Source organism: Protopterus annectens, chromosome 7.part0, assembly GCF_019279795.1.
Source record: "Protopterus annectens isolate FY-2018-M chromosome 7.part0, PAN1.0, whole genome shotgun sequence".
NCBI lineage: Eukaryota > Metazoa > Chordata > Ceratodontiformes > Protopteridae > Protopterus > Protopterus annectens.
Window position 1 is genome coordinate 36,494,350 of NC_056739.1, and position 21,431 is coordinate 36,515,780.

A 21,431-nucleotide genomic window follows, 5' to 3' on the forward strand; every position below is an offset into this window, starting at 1 on the left:
GAGCAGCTAACCTAGCACTTACTTATGAACCTATAAGGGCAGCTAACCTAGCACTTACATATGAACCTATAAGGGCAGCTAACCTAACCCTTACCTATGAACCTATAAGGGCAGCTAACCTAGAACTTACATATGAACCTATAAGGGCAGCTAACGTAGCACTTACCTATGAACCTATAAGGGCAGCTAACCTAACACTTACTTATTAACCTATAACCTCTAGGATGCTGATGCACTTTTATTTTCTCCAAGTTTTATCCAAGGTCACTTGGATCACAATCCCATCTAATACCCTTGTTACTGGAAGTTCCTCTGAGCACCTCAAACCCAAAGGTATTCCTTCTCTCAGAAGTCTCTATTCTAGTCCTCATTTTCCTCATTTTCAGAATACTGTAAACTGGAACCAGTCCCAAGATTTTTAGAACCCAACTGCCCTGAGTGATGGATTCCACTCTTTTACAAACACTGAGAAGGGGGAAGGGGGTTACTAGGGAAAAGAAGAGGTCTGTTGAATCACAACTGCTGCTGTTTGGGGGTCCCCATCGTGATAGGTTACCCATTTTGACTGGCTTGCCATTTTTCCTGAACTGGTCTTTCCTCACCTCTGACTGTGTACCTGGATGACAGTGGGAGAGGTGCACACTTTATTCCAAAAGTGGTCCAGCACTTTACATGTCAGTGGAAAGGTGATTCTTGACTACTAGAATCCAAGAACATAATGGCTATATCAGCCTCACCTGGAGCCTTGATCCCAAGTGTTCATTAGAGTCAAGACTGCAAAAGCACCTGAATGGACCGAGTGCCCTCAAAGCTAGGGTGCCTTTGAGAAGTGAAGGATATGTTCTCAGCCTCACAGTAGTAATATTTTCTTGGGTACTTCTCTTTACTTTTTTTAGAGGGATGTCTGTACATGGGTTGTAGCACGCCTGGACAAGTTACCCAGCCTTTTCTGGTTCTGAAAGTCCTGGAGAGATTTGGCTCTCCCCCTGGTCTTTTGGCTGGATCCCACAGAATGGGGATAGGAAGCAACAACACTGCAGTCTTTCCCTAACGAAAAAAAAGTCTTTGTGCAGTACCTGCTTTCTAAAAGTAGTTCTGCCATTAACTTAAGAAGCTGACACATCTACATGACATCTGGAAACGTCTTTGCTACAAACAAAAACCAAAATATAATTAAATTATTTTCCTGACTAAGTTCTTCATGGTTTTCAGACAATGACACTCAGTAGTAGCACTGACACAAACCCTTTCTTATTGGCGTAAGAAAGAACTAAAGGTGACGCAAGTGGACATCTCTATTACACTATATATGTGCTGAAGGCCAGGTAAGAGGACCTCTACCCTGCCTGAAGGAGGAAAGTACAGTTGTGTACACTTACCATAAATGTAGATGTTCGAGTGTATTCACTGTTGCAGTCATTACATTTGGGTTATCCTGCTGGCAGGTTGCCCTCAGCCGGCCTGAATTCCAAAGTCTTGGGTCCTGCGTCAGCTGCTGTTGCCCCTTCCCTGATGTCAGATTGTCAGGGGTATAAAAGAAGCAGCTGACACAATTTTCTTCAGTTTTTTTTTGCCCCAGATATCAGGTGCCCCCTAACAGGGTAGCCAAACTTTATATATATATATATATATATATATATATATATATATATATATATATATTTATATATCAATAAATGCAGCCATATAAATTTTACCTTCATCTATAAGCAAATACACCATATAGGTTGTATAAATCAGAGAAGGAAAGATCAGATCCATAGAAAAAAGGGGGGTGGCGGGTGGGTAACCTGGACTGCAACAGTAAATACACTTGAACATCTACATTTATGGTAAGTGTACACAACAGCATATGCCACTAGTAATTGCTCTGTTTTCCTGATACCTTTGGTTCTGTCCAAGTAGAATCTAAGCTGTCTGTGTACGTCCAGAATGCAGAATTCACTCCCCCTTGTTCTGTGGTTTTGGGTAAAAAGTTGGCAGATGAATAGTTTGGTTTAGAGCCACACTGGCCACCACTTTAGGCATAAATGTTGGATTTGTCCTCAGGGAGACCCTGACTGGATGAAAAATGATAAAAGGTTCCACAGCCATGAGCGCCTGTAGCTCTGAAACTTGTCTTGCTGTGCTAGGAGCAGAGCTGTTTTCCAAGATAAAAACTTTATATCAGCAGTAGCAGCTGGCTCAAAAGGAGGCAGGGTGAGCTTTTACAAGACATAGTTGAGGTCCCATGCAGGTATTAGTAATCTCCTTGGAGACCTTAAATTTTTGGCCCCTCTGAGGTACTGCATTTTAATAAAGGGTGAGAAAAAAGTGGTGGCTCTGTATTGTAATGAGCCGAAATGGCAGAGGCATGAATTTTAATTGATAAAAACAATAAGCCATTGTCCAGCATCTCAGTAAAGTATTGCAAAATCTGAGGAATGTTTGGGACAGTTGTATCAGTTCCTTGTGCCTGGTTCCAAGCACAGAATCTCTTCCATTTTCCAGCATAAGACTTTCTAGTACTAGGCCTTCTGGCTTCCAGAATGACATCCATCACAGCTTTACTGAGGGCGTTTTTTGTGTGACTACATTATCTGCCATGCTGCCAAGTTTAATGTCCTGAGTTGGCTGTGCAGGATCTGATTGTTTTGCTGGGTCAGCAGACGAGGTATTTGAGGTAAAGCCCAAGCTGGGTATAATGACAAGTTCCTTAGGATTGGATACCAGTACTGGCATGGCCAGTCTGGGGCAATCAGTATCATCTTTGGCTTCTCCCGTCTGACCTTTAGCAGTACCTCGGGGAGGAGAGGCAGTGCGAGAAAGGCATATACTGATAGGTTTTCCCAGCTGAAAGATAGGGCGTCCACTTTCCATGCTTGTCTGTGATAAGTCCTTGTGCAGAATCTTTTTATTTGGTAATTGTGAGGGAAGGCACAAAGATCTATGTCCGGGCATCCCCATTTCCTTGCTATCATGCTGAAGACTTGCGGATCCAGCTTCCACTCGTGGGGATCCATGAGGCTTCTGCTTAGTTCGTCTGCCAGAATGTTTTCCTTTCCTGGCAGGAATTATGCCTGCAGATGTATTTGGTAAGTCAAAACTGTGTTCCACAAGGTCATGGCTAGTCTGCAAAGGGGGTAAGAATGTATGCCCCCCTGCTTGTTTATATACCACATCACCGTGGTGTTGTCTGTCTTTATCAGTAGTCCTGGATGAAGTAGGTCGTTGAAGGCTGTCAGGGCATTTTGAACAGCTAGCATCTCTTTTTGATTGATATGTAGATGCATTTGGTTTGAGGGCTATGTTCCCTGAATACATCTTCCTGCCATGTGGGCCCCCCAGGCATAATCTGATGCATCCGTTGCCAGTGTCTGCCTAGCTGGGGGTAATGTGAATGGCTGTCCCTTGTTCTGGTGACAAGGCTTTGCCCACCATCGAAACTCCTGTTGCAGGCAGGGGATGAGAGTAATGATTGTTTCCAGGCTGTAGCAATGTTGAGTCCAAACACTTTTTAGGTACCATTGAAGTTTCCTCATATGCAGTCTTGCATATGGAATTAGTAGTATGCAGGATGCCATGAAGCCCAAAGCCTGCAGACTTTTTCTTGCAGATAACTGGGCCTTTGTTGCCAACATTTTGAAAAAGGTAGTCAGTTGTCTTTGTTTGTCTGGCGTGAGATAAGCCATCTGGGCAGTTGTATTTAAGCTTGCACCTAGGAATATTATCTCTTGAGAGGGTACTAGTTTTGATTTCTTTTTGTTGACTGTGTACCCTAGGCATGTTAGAAGTCTTTTCACAAACGCCAGATGTTGTAGAAGAATGTCCTTGTTCTCTGCTTGAATGAGACAGTCATTCAAGTAAGGATATATTTGTATTCCTCTGTCTGCAGAATGCAATTAATGGTGCCAGGCACTTTGTAAAGACCCTGGGCGCAGTAGATAAGTCAAAGGGCAGTGCAGAGAATTGGTAATGCATTGAACCAGCCTTGAATCTGAGGTATCTTCTGCATGATTGTCTGATAGGGACATGCAGGTATGCCTCTTTTAGGTCTAAAGTCACAAGCCAAGCATTCTTGCCCAGCATGGGCAGAAGCTGTTGTAAGGTCAACATCTTGAATTTTGGTACATCCAGGAATGTGTTCAGAACAGATAGGTCCAGTATTGGCCTCAAGGCCTTGTCCTTTCTGGGAACCAAGAACAGTCTTGAGTAAAATCCTTGTCCCTGCTCTTGCTCTGGTACTTGTTGAATGGCCCCCATGTCCATGAGGGATGAGACTTGTTTTTGTGCCTCTGCCCATTGATTTTTTGGCAGATCTGGGCAGCCGTTTGCCTTTGGCAGGGTATGGAAATGGAACTTGTAGCCTTGTGGCACTACATTTAGAACCCACTTGTCCTGGGTTATAATGTGCCAATTTTGAGCAAAAAGTGCAAATTTTTCCCCTAAGGGTGCTGCCAGAAGATAAGTGCTTGGTGCAGGCAGGGGAAGTCATTGGGACTGTTTCCTGTATGTTTGTGATTTGTCTTCTCCAGCTTTGGAGGTAAAAGCACCCCATTGCTTTGACCTGTATGAACCTTGCGCCTGAGATCTGCCCCTAGGGCATCTGGATCTGCCCCTTTGAGGTCTGTCTGACTCAGGAAAGGACCAATTTTTTGTAGGCCAGTGTATACTAAACCTTGGTGGCTGTACTTGTAAAAAATCTGTAACAGTTTGCATAGATTTAGCTTTGTCCTCCATTTTCTTTAACACCTCTTCTGCATTAACACCAAACAAAGTATCATGCTGTAAAGGTGCATCTAGTAATTTAACTTTAACATGATCAGGCAGATTTTGTTCCTTTAACCAAGCATGCCTCCTAATTACAGAACCTGTAACTGCGGCCCTGCAGGAGGCCTCCAAAGAATCAAAACCACATTGCAAAGTATGCTTTCCAACTTGTTCAGCTGCATGCAATAAAATCCTGCATTTCCTTGTTTTCCGCACATTCAGAGTTTAACAACATTTTTTGTTTAAGCAATCCCATGACATATTGCTGATATTTGAGCATATGAAACTGACAGTTTAAGACCCTTATAGCCAAGGTTGTAGATGTGTAGACCTTTTTTTCCCCATCTATCCAGTGCCCTTGAATCTCTGTCAGGGGGGGTAGGGTTTTTTGCAGTGGAAACCTTAACTCCTTTTGGACCCTGTGAAATAGTTTCTGGATCTGCAGCAGGGTTTTTAAAAAGAAATTTATGAGAGTCAGGAACCCTGTAATATCTGTCAGGCTTAACAGGAGCTGGGGGTAAGGAGTCGGGGGTCAGACTAGACTCCGAAAACACATCATCTACAATATCTAACACAGGAGGAATGGCTTGAGGTCTGTGCTGAGGTAGTAAAAGGAAATCCCTGAGCCTCTTTTTAGATTCTGAAAAATCTTGGCTCTCCCAGTGGAAATGCTCCCTCATGGTATGCAAGGTTTCCCCAAAAGAATAGTCCTCAGGAGGATAGGCTGAATGGATAGATTCTTCAGCATTAGAATCCTCACGGGGGGAAGAGAATATTCCTGATCAGAAGAGGAATCAGAAGAAATAGAAACCTGATCTGAAGATTCATAGTCAGTCTCTTGCCTACGCCTCTTATCAGGAGGGGGATGGGAACCCCTGATCAAGGTAATCAAGTCTTCGGCCATTTTGAGTATTTGTTTTTTGGGCATGGAGGCCTGTCCACGTGGCTCTTGAGTTTGTTTCCTTGCTTTAGAAGGTGCTTTAGTCTTTGCCTTTGAAAATGAAGTCGGTTTAATGTAAAGATGTTTAGGTCTGAATACACCCTCAGAAGCCGGTGCCTGCTCAGCGGCTCCGGACCCATCTGAGGGAATAGCGTCCGAGGCTCCAAAACCTTGAGTATCCTGCGGCATAGCCGACTCCACGTGGGAGTTGGTAGCGGCCTGCGACTCTAAGATAGCAGGAGTCAGGGGGTGCAAAAGCGCCTCACTGAGAACCGGCAAACTGGCGATTGGCTTAGGAGAAGCTTAGTCATCGGTTTTGGGCCTCGATTGTTTATCTCTATCTTTTTCTTTGCGTTTTTTGTGAACTCCGGTAGTTGGATGGCTATCCGATGACATTTCAGGATAATTAAACCAGCGTCCAAAATAGTTTAAAGCAAAATCATACCGACGCTTAATAGTGTGTTGGTTAAATCTAGCACAAAACCGACAAACCAGGAATGTTGTGATCAGGGCCTAGGCAAGGAATACAGTAAGAATGAAAGTCCTTATGAGGTATTTGCTTTCCACAAGAAATACAGTTATTAACTTTTTCTGACATCGGTCTGGAGCAAGAAAAAAGTTTCCCCAACACGGTACTTAGCTTTATTGAAGACATCGGATCTGAAACTCGAACACAAAAATCTCAGGAGTCGGCCGACCGACACTTGCGAACTGCTTCTGCTTCGGGCACCGCACGGCAAGAAAGACTGAGGAAAATGGTGTCAGCTGCTTCTTTTATACCCCTGACAACCTGACATCAGGGAAGGTGCGACAGCAGCCGACGCAGGACCCAAGACTTTGGAATTCAGGCCGGCTGTGGGCAACTTGCCAGCAGGATAACCCAAATGTAATGACTGCAACAGTGAAACATGAAGAACATCAGTGAAAAGTTCTTGAATTTGGGCCAGATGTCAAGCCTTGTGCAGCATATCCCAAGTGTCACCACTACTGCAACTGTGGACAATGCGATAAACACCTATTTTGTAACCACAGTATCAATGGTACACAGTGTAGTCCAGCACAAACAACATACACACAAACAACATACACACAAACAACATACGCACAAACAACATACACACAAACAACATACACACAAACAACATACACACAAACAACATACGCACAAACAACATACGCACAAACAACATACGCACAAACAACATACACACAAACAACATACACACAAACAACATACACACAAACAACATACACACAAACAACATACACATATGCAGTGCATCTTTGAGGCACCTCTGCTGATAAACAGATGAAGTGACACTTTGCAACAGAGCTATTAAAAAAGTTAGAGTGCGTGCGTGTGTGTGTGTGTGTGTGCGTGTGTGTGTGTGTGTGTGTGTGTGTGTGTGTGTGTGTGTGTGTGTGTGTGTGTGTGTGTGTGCGTGCGTGTGTGTGTGTGCGTGTGTGTGTGTGTGTGTGTGTGTGTGTGTGTGTGTGTGTGTGTGTGTGTGTTTTAAGTGCTTAGGCAGCACTAAGTAATAAGTCTGTACATTGTTAATGAGTTACTGCTTCCTATAGTCCAGGGTTTGATCCCATCAGTCTCAATTTGCTTACTGTGCGACTCTGAGGAAGTCACTTGGACAGTTGAGAAAATTCACTCAGGAATGTACTTAATCCTGATCAAACATCATCAGATCTTGTGAGGGGGAATGAGAGAAAGGCCCACTCAGCTCAAAAATAAGGTCCAAGTATGATAAAAGGCCATGCGACTCAGTGCTCTATCCTAGTTAACCAACATAATTAAGTAATAACTAAATTCAACAATGAATACAGCTGTTTGTAATAATAATCACTAAGGGTGTGGCAGCTGGCAAGAGTTATTCTAAAAAGGTAGGAGGCATGTTTTTTTTTTAATAACACCATTGTATATATAGAACAATTACTGTGGGGCTTATACGATTTATCTGCTTTCAGTGAGAGTTACTCACTATATTCGCAGACAAACTTGAATGGTCTCGATATCCAGAGCTAACTGGTACTGCATTAAACTAGAGAACAGCAGAACTGAACTACAAGTCACTCCTGTTTTGTGTCAGGCCACAAGGGGGTGGGGGTGCAATTAAAAAAAAAGAAAAATTGTGAGACTACTATTTTTTTTCCAAAGTAAATGTACCTTAGAGTAATAATCTCAGTTAATGCTAATACATTTTATGAATAATGCATACAATACGGTATTTAGGGCACTGTGCTCTGGCGTCCCACACAAGTTGTCAGACAGAGCTATGCAAGCTGTTTATAATTCTTACCTCCAGATTTATCCTTTACATGGAAAAAACATTTTTCACATTAACAGTGATGCAACCCTTTGTCAGTGGGAGTCTTTCCTGGCAATGCCTCTGATATGTGTTGAACACTGACACGGTGCCCATTATGACTGCAGTTCTCCTTAGAGGTATATAAAAAGGTGAAGAGATGGCATTCTTCTCTTTGAAACAACACACACCATTAGCTGAAACCCAAGTGCTGTCAATGTTACTGTTTCCCAGCCAGGAAACTACAGCAACAAAAAGTACTGCAAACTTCACATAAACCCAGTGTAAAACAATGCAATGCCTACAGTACACTAAACTAACACAAAATACAGGACAATGAGAAGGCATTTTATATCAATTCACCAAACACCAAAGGAAAAGCAGGTACCTTTAACTGTGATTCAGTTAGGCTGTAAAATATATTTTCTGCTATTTTTGGCAAAGCAGATATTACACATCTGAGTTGTAAGGATTACATATCTGAGTTGTAAGGATTACACATGTGAGTTGTAAGGCAGTGAAGGTCTCAAACTTACAGGCACACATTGAAGGCAATAAGCTGAGGGATCAGCAATGCAAAAGGCATCACACACAGCAGGTACGCAGTACTAGTGGTCCATGGTTCACACATATGCACTTACTTCATATCCACATTCAGCAAGTTTCATTTCAGGGTTCACTTCTACGCCACGTTCTACACCAAGTTTTAATGTGGAAAGGTGTACCTAGACAAGGGCATTCAGAAGGATTACAGGAAAAAATCACAACCCTAAATGTGGCTTTCAGTGAGAGGATTTCTGTAGCAGTGGAGCACATGCATACTGGAAAATACGGCTCCTAGCACAAAGCAATCACAGCGCATTAGTAATGATACGCATGTGATCCTGCTATTTGCAGCACTGTCACAGGACTATATGCAGGCACCACGCATGCAGAATCTAGTAGAAAGGAAACTTCAGAACCAGTAAAGTACAGTTTTGTACCTACCATAAATGTAGATGTTCGAGTGCTAATACAGCTGCAGTAATCACAGATGGGTTCTCTGCTGTCAGGCGGGTCCTCGATCGGGGTTCTCTGCCGTCAGGCGGGTCCTCGGTCGGCCGAATTCCAAAGTTTAGGTCCGGCGTCGGTTGTTGTCGCTTTCTTTCCTGACGTCAGAGTGACAGGGGTATATAAGACACAGCCAACGCCATTTTCTTCAGTCTTTCTTGCCCCAGATGTCAGGTACCCCCAGAAGGAAGGCAATACATAAATCATATATATATATATTTTCATACAATGCAATATAATCAAACATTAGTAGTTGCAAGCAAATACACCATAGAAGGATAACCCAGTCAGGTTGTATGAGGAGGGGTTAGCCCCTAGGCCTTTACCAAGAGGGGAAGGAGGGAGGGTAACCTGTACTGCAGCTGTATTAACACTCGAACATCTACATTTATGGTAGGTACAAAACTGTACTATGTTCATCGTACATACAGCTGCAGTAATCACAGATGGGTAGAATCCCAAAGCTACGCACAGGGTGGTAGGCACTAGGTGGAAATGGGATGAGCCAGAATGCCCTGCAACACAGCAGTGGCAAAGCCTGCTCTAGTTTTGGAGTATAAAGGCAGGTGGTAGTGTTTGGTGAAGGTATGCACAGAACTCCAAGTGGCTGCCTCCAAAATATCTTTGGTAGGAACTCCTCTGAGGAAGACTGTAGAGGTAGCTGTGGCCCTGGTGGAGTGGGATCTGATGCCTGTAGGGACAGATTTTCCATGAAAGGAGTAACAAAACCGTATGCAGTGGCCTATCCATTTTGAAATTGTCTGTTTGGTAACTGGCTTCCCTTGAGCTCCTACAGCATAGGACACAAAAAGTTGTTCTGATTTCCTGAAAGGCTTTGTTCTGTCCAAATAATAACGTAGCTGTCTATGGATGTCTAAAGAGTGTAGCAGTCTTTCCCCTTTATTTTGAGGATTGGGGTAAAAGGTAGGTAAGTGCATGACTTGATTTAAAGCTACCCTGGATACCACTTTAGGCATAAATGACGGGTTGGTTCGAAGGGAAACCCTGTCCTGATGGAAGATGAGAAAGGGCTGCACAGCCATGAGGGCTTGTAGTTCCGAAACCCTACGAGCTGAGGTAATGGCCAGAAGGAAAGCTGTTTTCCAGGACAAATATTGCAAATCTGTTGAGGCAGCTGGTTCAAAAGGAGGCAATGTTAATTTTTCTAGAATGTAATTAAGATCCCAGGCTGGTATTGGTTGTTTCCTTGGAGGTCTTATATTCTTAGCTCCTCTGAGGAACTGTCTTAAGAGTGGGTGAGAGAATAAGGGTGGTTCAGTGTTGAATTCTGCAGAAATGGCTGAGGCATGAATTTTTATGGAGGAAAATGAAAGTCCACTGTTCAACAGCTCAGCTAGGTACTGTAATATCTGAGGCAAATTCAGTTTTCTAGGATCCTGGCCTTTTTTCTCATTCCAAGAGCAAAACCGTTTCCATTTTGTGGAGTAAGCCTTTCTAGTAGATGGCCTCCAAAATGACATCCTGCACTTCTTTGGAGAGTAGGGTCTGTTGTGGTGTTAAGGAATTTTCCATGCAGCGAGATTGAGTGTTTTCAGCTGACTGTGAAGAGCTTTGTAGCTGTGTTGAGTCAGTAGAAGAGGCATTAGAGGCAGAGACCAGGGAGGAGTATGTGTTAGGCTCCTCAGGAGTGGGTACCAGTGTTGTCTTGGCCAGTCTGGAGCAATCAGTATCATCTTCGGTCTGTCTGCTCTTGCTTTCAAGAGCACCTTGGGCAGAAGAGGCAAAGGTGGGAAAGCGTAAACTGTCCATGCTGCCCAACTGAAAGAAAGGGCGTCCACTCTCCAGGCCTTTGGATGAAAGGTCCTTGAACAGAACTTTTCCAATTGATGATTCCTGTGGGAGGCGAAGAGATCTATGTCTGGCCTTCCCCACGCTTGGATTATCTTTGTAAACACTTGAGGATGCAACTTCCATTCATGTGGGTCTGTCATAATTCTGCTTAGATTGTCTGCCAGCGTGTTTTCCAAACCTGGCAAGTACTGTGCTTGAAGTTCGATTTGCCATTCCAGAGCCAAGTTCCAGAGTGACATGGCTAGTCTGCACAGGGGGTATGAATGTGTTCCTCCTTGTTTGTTTATGTACCACATTACTGTGGTGTTGTCTGTTCTTATCAATAATTGCCCTGTATGCAGGATGTCCTTGAAAGCTGTAATTGCATTTATCACTGCTAGCATCTCTTTTTGATTGATGTGAAGGTGCTTTTCCTTTTGGGACCATTTGCCCTGAATGCACCTGTCTGTCATGTGTGCCCCCTAGGCGTAGTCTGAGGCGTCTGTTGTGATGACTTGATTTGCTTGAGGCTTGCAGAATGGAAGACCTGTGTTTGTTTGACATGCTTGGGCCCACCATAGAAATTCCTTTTGCAAACATGGGATTACTGGTATTATTGTTTCCAAACTGTGGCTGTGTTGAGACCATAGGTTTTTTAGGTACCACTGAAGTTTCCTCATGTGCAACTTTGCACATGGGATTAAAAAAATGCAAGCTGCCATGAAGCCCAGAGCCTGCAGGATTTTCCTTGCAGTGAGCCTGGTACAATTTGCTAGTATTTTGAAGTACTGAGTTAGTTGCCCCTGTTTTTCTGGCGTGAGATAGGCCATCTGGGTGTTTGTGTCCAAGTTGGCACCCAGGAAAGTTATTTTCTGAGATGGTGTTAGCCTGGATTTCTCTTTGTTGACTGTGTATCCCAGAGAATTCAATAACCGTGTTACATAAGCCAAATGTTCCAGAAGTATGTGCTTGCTGTCCGCTTGGATCAGGCAGTCGTCCAAATAAGGGTACATTTGTATCCCTTGAAGTCTGCAGTAGGCAATTACTGATGCCAGGCATTTCGTGAATACTCTGGGCGCAGTAGATAAGCCAAAGGGCAATGCAGAGAATTGATAGTGGATTGAACATGCAAGAAATCTGAGGTATCTTCTGCAGCTTTGTCTGACTGGGACATGCAGGTATGCCTCCTTGAGGTCCAATGTTACCAGCCAAAACTCCTTGCCCAGCATGGGAAGAAGCTGCTGTAATGTGAGCATCTTGAATTTTGGTACGAGTAGAAATGTGTTTAGGATGGATAATTCCAAAATGGGTCTCCAGTCGGTTCCTTTCCTTGGTACCAGAAATAGTCTGGAATAAAAACCTTGACCTTGTTCGTGAGTAGGTACCTCTTGAATAGCTTTCATGTCCATGAGCTTTGAAATTTGTATTTGTGCCTCTGCCCTTTGTGTGGCAGGTTTGGCATGCCTCTCATTTTTGGAAGAGTGTGAAAATGAAATCTGTAGCCTCTGTTTATAATGTCCAGGATCCATTTGTCTGTTGTGATAATATGCCAATTTCTTGTAAATAATGCCAGCTTTCCTCCCAAGGGAGCTGCCAGCTGAGACTTGCTTGGCATGAAAAGGAGGAAGTCATTGGGTTTGTTTTCTGTATTGTTGTGCACTGTCTTCGCCACCTCTTGGTGCTGGAGTTTGCCATTGTCTGCCTCTATATGATCCTTGAGACTGTCCTCTGCCCCTTGTGCGCCTGTATCTACCTCTTTGGGGCTTGTCCGTGGCTGGAAAGGACCAGTTTTTAGAAGGCCAATTTCTGCTAAAACGTGGTGGTTGAACCTGTAGAAAAGCTTTGACAGTTTGCATAGATTTAGCTTTTTCTTCCATTTTCCATAGTATCTCCTCAGCATTAGTACCAAATAGTACATCCTTTTGTAAAGGAGCATCTAGTAGTTTAGCTTTACCATGATCAGGCAAGATTTGTTCCCTAAGCCAGGCATGTCTACGAATGACTGATCCCTGTAACAGCAGCTCTACTTGAGACCTCTAAGGCATCATAGCCACATTGTAAGGTGTGTTTACCCACTTGTTCTGCACTATGCATCATATCCTGCAACTCCTTCAAATCTGGTTGTTCAGGTTGAGACATTTTATTTCTTAATTGTGATAACAGAAACTGCTGATATTTAAGCATATGGAACTGACAATTTAAGGCCCTCATGGCTAGGGTGGCCGAGGTATATACCTTTTTTCCCCACCTTTCTAAGGATCTAGACTCTCTTTCGGAAGGTAGTGGATTCTTAGCAGTAGAGGCTTTCATTCCCTTGGGGCCTTGAGAAATGGTTTCAGGGTCAGCATTATGGCTTTTGTAAAGAAATTGGTGAGAGTTAGGAACTCTGTAGTACCTATCGGGCTTGACTGGGGCAGGAGGCAGGGAATCCGGATTAAGGCAAGCCTCCGAGTAAACATCATCAAGTATATCCAAGACAGGAGGTATCGCCAGAGGTCTGTGTTGAGGTAACAAAAGAAATTCCCTAAGTCTTTTTTTGGAATCAGAAAAGTCTTGGCCTTCCCAATGGAAGTGTTCCCTCAAGGTGTGCAAGGTTTCCCCAAAAGAAAAATCCTCTGGGGGAGATACAGAAGGAATGGACTGCTCTGCATCAGAATCTTCAAAAGGGGAGTACAAGTGTTCCTCTACATCAGAATGTTCTGAAAAAATGGAGCCCTGGTCAGAAGAGGGAGAATCTTCCTCCACTCTGGGTCTCTTGCCTGGAGGGGGTTGGGAACCCCTGATAAGAGTAATTAAATCCTCAGCCATTTTTAGCATCTGCTTTTTAGGCATGGGGCCTGGAGATGGGCCCTGTGCAATAGGCCTCTTGGGATGTATGGCTGATTTGGACTTAGTAAAGGCCTTAATGGAAAAGGAAGATGAGGGTCTAAAGACACCATGGGTGGAAGTGGACCTGTCCACATTAGGAGGCTCAACACTCACAGTGGCTTCGGTGGTTGTAGTCTGGGTATGGGCCGAGGTACCTGCGGTCTCGGTTACAGAAGACACCGCCAAAGAAGTGTCGTCGGTAGTCAGGGGCTGCATAGGCATCTCGCTGAGAACCGGACCACGTGTAGCCGGTTTTGGCGTGATGTCGGTGGAGACCGCGGAACTCCCGTGTCGGTCCTTGTCCTTGTGTTTTTTGGACAAAACGGTAGTTGGAGTCTCCCGACGACATTTTATAATCAAAGGCTTTACCAAAAAAGTGTTGGGCGAACTCCGGCCGATGCTTAATAGTGCGTTTATTGAAAGTAGCGCAAAAGCGACAGCCCGAGACGTCGTGGTCTGGGCCTAAACAAGGTATGCAGAGGGAATGGAAATCCTTATGCGGTATTTGCTTCCCACAAGAAATACAATTGTTAACTTTGTCTGACATTGGTCTGAGGCAAGAAAACTTTCCCCAACGGGGTACTTAGCTTTTAAAGGAGACTTCAGTTTCCAATTTTTCGTAAATTCAGGAGCTATCCGACCGGCACTTGCGAACTGCTTCTGCTTCGGGCACCGCGCGGCAAAAAAGACTGGAGAAAATGGCGTCGGCTGTTTATTATATACCCCTGTCACTCTGACGTCGGGAAAGAAAGCGACAACAACCGACGCCGGACCTAGACTTTGGAATTCGGCCGACCGAGGACCTGCCTGACGGCAGAGAACTCCGACCGAGGACCCGCCTGACAGCAGAGAACCCATCTGTAATTACTGCAGCTGCATGCACGATGAACATCTGACATACTACATGATTAAAACACATTATCTTGAAGTTTTGCAAGAATGTACAAACATGGATGACAGATCAAAGGCACATGGTCTGCTTTGCATCGGGGTTGGAAATTGTGAGAATAAGGATCCTACCACAGGGATGCACTAATCCACATCTACGGTACAACGAACAGCAAAAGTATGGCATTAGAATTCTTCTAATCAAGACCGACTGGGGATACTGGAAAAAGCTAGTCTGCTACCAGCTGTTAGGGCAAAGGATGGACAGTTCATATAATCCAGTGGTATCGTGGGAGTGCAACAGGACCAAGAGGCAGCTAGCCGAGGTGGACGGGATCAAGCAGCTGCTGACCTGCTCCCTTGTAGGGTCACTTATGAAAAGTCTTATACTAGACAGCAGGTAATGTACACTCCAGACTGTCACCAACACTGCACGATGGACTTGGTGGGAGGAGCCAGTGGGCCGTGGGGGGGGTTATCTGTGATTGAACACAAGCCATGATTTTATCTCAGTGCAAGAGACAAGCATGACAGAAAAAGCAATGGCTTCATAGGTTGGTACTAGGCTATCGGCCCTAAGGCCTATGCAAGCCTAGCCATAACAATTCCCTGGAAATTTTTTCCCACAATATTTACTTCTCTGGGCCTCTGTCTAGCAGGGTGACTGACATGATCCCCGGGGTGAATTTCCTATCTCCCATCCAATCATCAAGGTTCCTTTTGAAGAGGGCCAATGAGGTGCTCTGCTTGACATGTATGGGCAGTCTATTCCAGAGTCGGGGAGTCTCTGAGTCAGGAACCTATCCCTCCAGCATGTTTTGTTCATTGTGATGACAAGGTTTAGATCCCTGGAGCGTGTGGCTCTGAGAGATTGGGCTCGTCGACAAAACCACTTTTTTAAAGCAAAACTTTTTTTGCAACAAGTTGCTTTTGACTGAAAAGGCCACCATTAGCATGAGACATTTTTCTCAGTGTTGATTAACATACACATGAGATGCAGGCAACACAGTTTCCAACAGAATTTTTTTTGTATTTGTTTTTTTGCCCCCAGCCTTTCCCTGCAACCATTAACACCCATCCCATGAGAAGCCCAGCAACCATTACACCCCATCCCATGAGAGGCCCAGGAACCATTACACCCCATCCTATGAGAAGCCCAGGAACCATTACACCCCATCCTGTGAGAAGCCCAGCCACCATTACACCCCATCCTGTGAGAAGTCCAGCAACCATTACACCCCATCCTGTGAGAAGTCCAGCAACCATTACACCCCATCCTGTGAGAAGCCCAGCAACCATTACACCCCATCCTGTGAGAAGCCCAGCATCCATTACACCCCATCCTACGAGAAGCCCAGCAGCCATTACATCCCATCCTATGAGAAGCCCAGCAACCATTACACCCCATCCTATGAGAAGCCCAGCAACCATTACACCCCATCCTATGAGAAGCCCAGCAACCATTACACCCCATCCTATGAGAAGCCCAACAACTATTACACCCCATCCTGTGAGAAGCCCAGCAACTATTACACCCCATCCTGTGAGAAGCCCAGCAACCATTACACCCCATCCTGTGAGAAGCCCAGCGACCATTACACCCCATCCTGTGAGAAGCCCAGCGACCATTACACCCCATCCTATGAGAAGCCCAGTGACCATTACACCCCATCCTATGAGAAGCGCAGCAACCATTACACCCCATCCTATGAGAAGCGCAGCAACCATTACACCCCATCCTGTGAGAAGCCCAGCAACCATTACACCCCATCCTATGAGAAGCCCAGCAACCATTACACCCCATCCTGTGAGAAGCCCAGCAACCATTACAGCCCATACTGGAGAAGCCCAGCAACCATTACACCCCATCCTATAAGAAGCCCAGCAACGATTACACCCCATCCTATGAGAAGCCCAGCAACCATTACACCCCATCCTATGAGAAGCGCAGCAACCATTACACCCCATCCTATGAGAAGTGCAGCGACCATTACACCCCATCCTATGAGAAGCGCAGCGACCATTACACCCCATCCTATGAGAAGCGCAGCGACCATTACACCCCATCCTATGAGAAGCCCAGCGACCATTACACCCCATCCTGTGAGAAGCCCAGCAACCATTACACCCCCATCCTGTGAGAAGCCCAGCAACCATTACACCCCATCCTATGAGAAGCTCAGCAAGCATTACACCCCATCCTATGAGAAGCCCAGCAACCATTACACCCCATCCTATGAGAAGCGCAGCAACCATTACACCCCATCCTATGAGAAGCGCAGCAACCATTACACCCCATCCTGTGAGAAGCCCAGCAACCATTACACCCCATCCTGTGAGAAGCCCAGCAACCATTACACCCCATCCTGTGAGAAGCCCAGCAACCATTACACCCCATCCTATGAGAAGCCCAGCAACCATTACACCCCATCCTATGAGAAGCCCAGCAACCATTACACCCCATCCTGTGAGAAGTGCAGCAACCATTACACCCCATCCTGTGAGAAGCCCAGCGACCATTATACCCCATCCTGTGAGAAGCCCAGCGACCATTACACCCCATCCTGTGAGAAGCCCAGCGACCATTACACCCCATCCTGTGAGAAGCCCAGCAACCATTACACCCCATCCTATGAGAAGCCCTGCAACCATTACACCCCATCCTATGAGAAGCCCAGCAACCATTACACCCCATCCTATGAGAAGCCCAGCAAGCATTACACCCCATCCTATGAGAAGCCCAGCAACCATTACACCCCATTCTATGAGAAGCCCAGCAACCATTACACCCCATCCTGTGACAAACTCATTAATTTCTCTCCCACTGACAGCAGCCACATGTGGATCCTGTTGTTCAGAGTTGCAGTTCGGGCAGTCATCCTGGAGGGGGGATACTTCTGTAATACTCCTATGTTCTCTTCCTGTTGGCTGTCACCAGTACTGCAATGCCCATTACAACATGCCCAGTGTGGCTGACTAAGTCTATACAGCAACGACACATGCCTGGAATGATAACACAGTTTGGCCAGGTTTGTGCTCCAAGGTCCCACTTTTTTGGTGCAGAACAATCTTGTACCTTTACCTTCAGTGTTACAAACTCCCTTCTCCTGGGACACATTAGCTGTGTTTGGCTGCTCACCCCCTCCAGCTTCCTCAGCACCCCCACAACTAATCAAAGATGGAGCAGCTGGGGTACTGTCAGTGCTCCACCCCCTTTATACCATGCAGCCAGCACTGAAACACAGTTTTCACAGTTTTCCTAGATACTTTTTTCTTTGGTACACTCTTGGAATCAGCTAGAGAGAAACACAATTTCACACACCATATTTTCATAGATGTTCCTAGATTTGAGACCAATACTTAGAAAGATCCTTCCACACATCTAGAACACATTTTACATAATTTACAGCAAAATAATGAAAGTTAAATCCGTCTAAAACCTGTTACAAAGATAACACTGTTCAATTACAAATCCTAGAATCTCTTGGGACATAGCAATTGAAATTTAAAAGCCTCCTGTACATATTACATACTTTTGATGAATTTTTCAGTGCATTTGGTATACCCTGCTGCCTGCCAAACAAGTCCTCTCACAATTAATTCGCCCACTTGTTTCCAGTGGGGTTAGGATGACTACAAGAGGCCATCATCCATGCAGCCATCAGGGTTTATTGTCTTAATTGTGTCCCTAATCCAGCCCCAGGTATGCTCATAAACATACGTACCCGTAAATCTTTCTTCTACCCATGAAATCCACCATGCAAAAGCAACTTGGCAATGCCAAGGCACACATGCTAAGCCCACACACTGCATGCAGTGCATGCAGTGCACCTCTCTCCATGCAAAGCAGGTGCAAGCACAGCAGACAGACAGACCACCTGCGTCCTCCTCCTGATTGGTCAAGTTGGTGTCTGGTGCTCACACCTATCCTTGCCTGGTTGTTCCTTCAGCAACCAAGCTGCTAATCAGCCTCAGAGCATAGGCAATTACTAGGCTATTGACCCTAGTTGGCCTTTTTAAACCAAACCACGCTTTGCAAAAACATTAACCATGTTTTGGTCCCATAGGATTTTGTGGGGGTATATATAACTCACACACGGGTGGTCAAGCATTTACAAGGTACAACTTTCTAACAGAAACACAGGTGCCAAACGAGGGGTAAATTTACAATTTCCCAAATCTGTTTCATGTGGATGGGAAGCCTCTGCCAGGAGAAGGGGCAGTCTGTGAGACACATAGCTGTCCCTCCTGCATGCTCTATTCATGTTGCAGATGATGGTGTTTCTAATGTTACTTGTTTTGCAGATGTTCAACACATCCATGGAGGTTGGCTAAGAGGATGCTTTGTAGGTCAAACACACATTGCTTCATAGTGACTTGTACCAGACTACAAGGGTAAGGCTTTGAGGTGGTCTATATGGGGCATGTTACCTACACCAGGTATTGTTTTTAGGTCATAATCAGCACTTTATTCTTGTATTCCATACAGCCAGGCTTAATGGATTTGAATGAACTTAAATTTCAGATTCTGAGATCTGAGAGTTACTCAAGGGCTGAGTACAGCTCTCTGTGCAAATATCTAAATAACAGAATGGGGTGTGTCTGTGTGGGAGAAAAAGAAATAAGATCGGGGTAAGCCCTTTGCACTTAGAACCAGTACAGAAAGAGAAGCAAGCAAGCGAACCAGTAAATTATCACTGCTTTTCCATTAAAAGTATAGGCATTCAAAAATTCTCCATGGTGGGCTGCACCTATCCAAAGCATACAAGTTTCCAGTGAATTTACCACAAAACAGTTTTAAAGCCTCTACAAAATGCAACACATATGCACTGAATGCTGAAACATATTCTTACTAAGAAGCTTCACTTGTACATTAATGATGTGTAACCAGTGACTTACATCGTCGGCTCCCTTCCTCATATCTAGCACTGACACCTGGCCCTGCCTCAGGTCCTCTACTGACATTTATCCCATGCTCATTAAATTCTGCACTTCAGGAATGCCTTCAACCTCCACTCATTGTCTGTTGTCACAAAATCATTTTACATACATCTGGGTAAAAGGCTGTCTCCACTACAGCTTCTGTTATGCTTAACTTATTTTTCCCTACTCTTAAAAAAAAATATGTGCTTCACTAATGTGATGCAGTCACAATTTCCCAACCATCCATCAGGACAAACTGTGAACAGGATGATTATTACACATATAAGATATACGAGTGTTTGTTCCTGTTTATGAAGTTCATTACAAAAGAATCTGGAAGACCTCAAGGGACAGGCAAAAATAGGAAGGAAAAAACCTCCTAAATGCAGAAAAACTCCAACGTAGTACAACTCACAGCTGTTCTATACAGAGGTCAAAGCTGAAACATGGCTTCAGGCTGATACTGCTGTCTCCGTCAGCTTTGCTTCCTGGAGACATTTTCAACTCTTTTAATCAAATTAAAGTAAAGACAAGTAATGTAATGACAAGCATCTTACAAATGCTATGTGTTTTAACAAACTTGTCATCTGCTAACCCTCAGAATCCCTCTGTCCATGCACCAAAGCTACTGCTGTCCCTCACTCACCCCAGTTGCAAAAAATACTGCACAGCCGTAACATTTACTATTTAGTTTATCTTGCAGCGGTCTTCTGTTATCTCTCAAAATGTTACAGCAACCTCTGCATGTAGGGACTACCAAGGAAATGAATCACACAACATAAACCTTACTTACAGCTAAACGTACCTCTGCCTACATTACTCTGTAAAAGCACTGTATGTTCTTCATGACTGCAATATATTTTTTACAATAAGGCATTTAGGATGCCGGCATGTTCAAAGGTAAGCTGTCAATCAGATTTTACTAGAAATAAGATTCCTCACGAATCAGGTGATGGTTACGCTAAAAATCCTGTTTATCTAGAGATCAGTACATTGGCCCTGCCACAAAATGCAGCACTCTCTGCATTCCACTGTTACACTGAAAATTTCATGGAAGGGGAATAAAAATACAAAAAACACAGCTGTAAAGTAAGAACTGCCACTGCACTGTCAGGGACTGTCCATAACTGCTGTATATGTTTGCAACATATATGTTTTCAATGTTTAAACAAAGTTGTTACTGCTTGTAGAGCTCAGAGTCACAGCTGAAAATGGTCACTGTACTAGACTACTTAGTCCATTAACAAAGCGAGTGAGTAAGTAAATAAATAAATAAATAAATAAACTGAGTTAAGATTACAGTTCTAAAGCACAAACAACTGTCTGTCCTATCAGGGACAGTAACGACAGTCTTGGTGATGGCAGCACTTTCGCTATCTGGGCAGATGAATTCTGAAAGGTGGCAGAGCTGAAGCTCTTCATAATGGAAGGCATTTGTCAGATGCTGTTCAAAAGGTTAGAGACTGTGTGCTATTGCTATGTATGAAAAAAGAAAATTCAGTAACTACCGTCATCAGCAAAAACTTGTTTTGTTTAGCCATGTCTATGCTATTTCACCAGTTCTATGTTCAACAAAAGTATAAAACACACACTTCCTCAGTTCATTAAGTGTTTTCAAGTAAATGAAAGGAAACTACAAAGGTAAATAAAAAAATGCAAGAGGCTTTCACCTTCTGCTTGTTTAAAAAAAAAAAAAACATTGTTTAGCTTGGTTCTCCTACCTTGTTCACAGTTCCTCCCACCGAATCCAAGTGGACATTCACAGCTGAAAGAGTCCCACTGATTGACACATGTCCCACCATTCACACACGTATTAGACTCACAAAAGTTCTTCTTAGCTGCACACCCTGAGAAACAGAGACATAAGAAAAGTGAGATGTGGATTACGAATAAACAATGGGTGCAAACCG

General features: G+C 44.3%; 1 protein-coding gene across 2 annotated transcripts in view; it reads right to left on the reverse strand.

The window, feature by feature from the left end:
* The window catches only part of CELSR2 (cadherin EGF LAG seven-pass G-type receptor 2), a 1,401,203-nt gene that overhangs the window by 534,278 nt on the left and 845,494 nt on the right, over window positions 1–21,431 (reverse strand). For both annotated transcript variants that reach the window (XM_044076472.1, XM_044076471.1), the window contains exon 8: window positions 21,243–21,368. In XM_044076472.1, coding sequence (XP_043932407.1) covers window positions 21,243–21,368 — 126 coding nt within the window. The remainder of the gene's footprint in view (window positions 1–21,242; window positions 21,369–21,431) is intronic.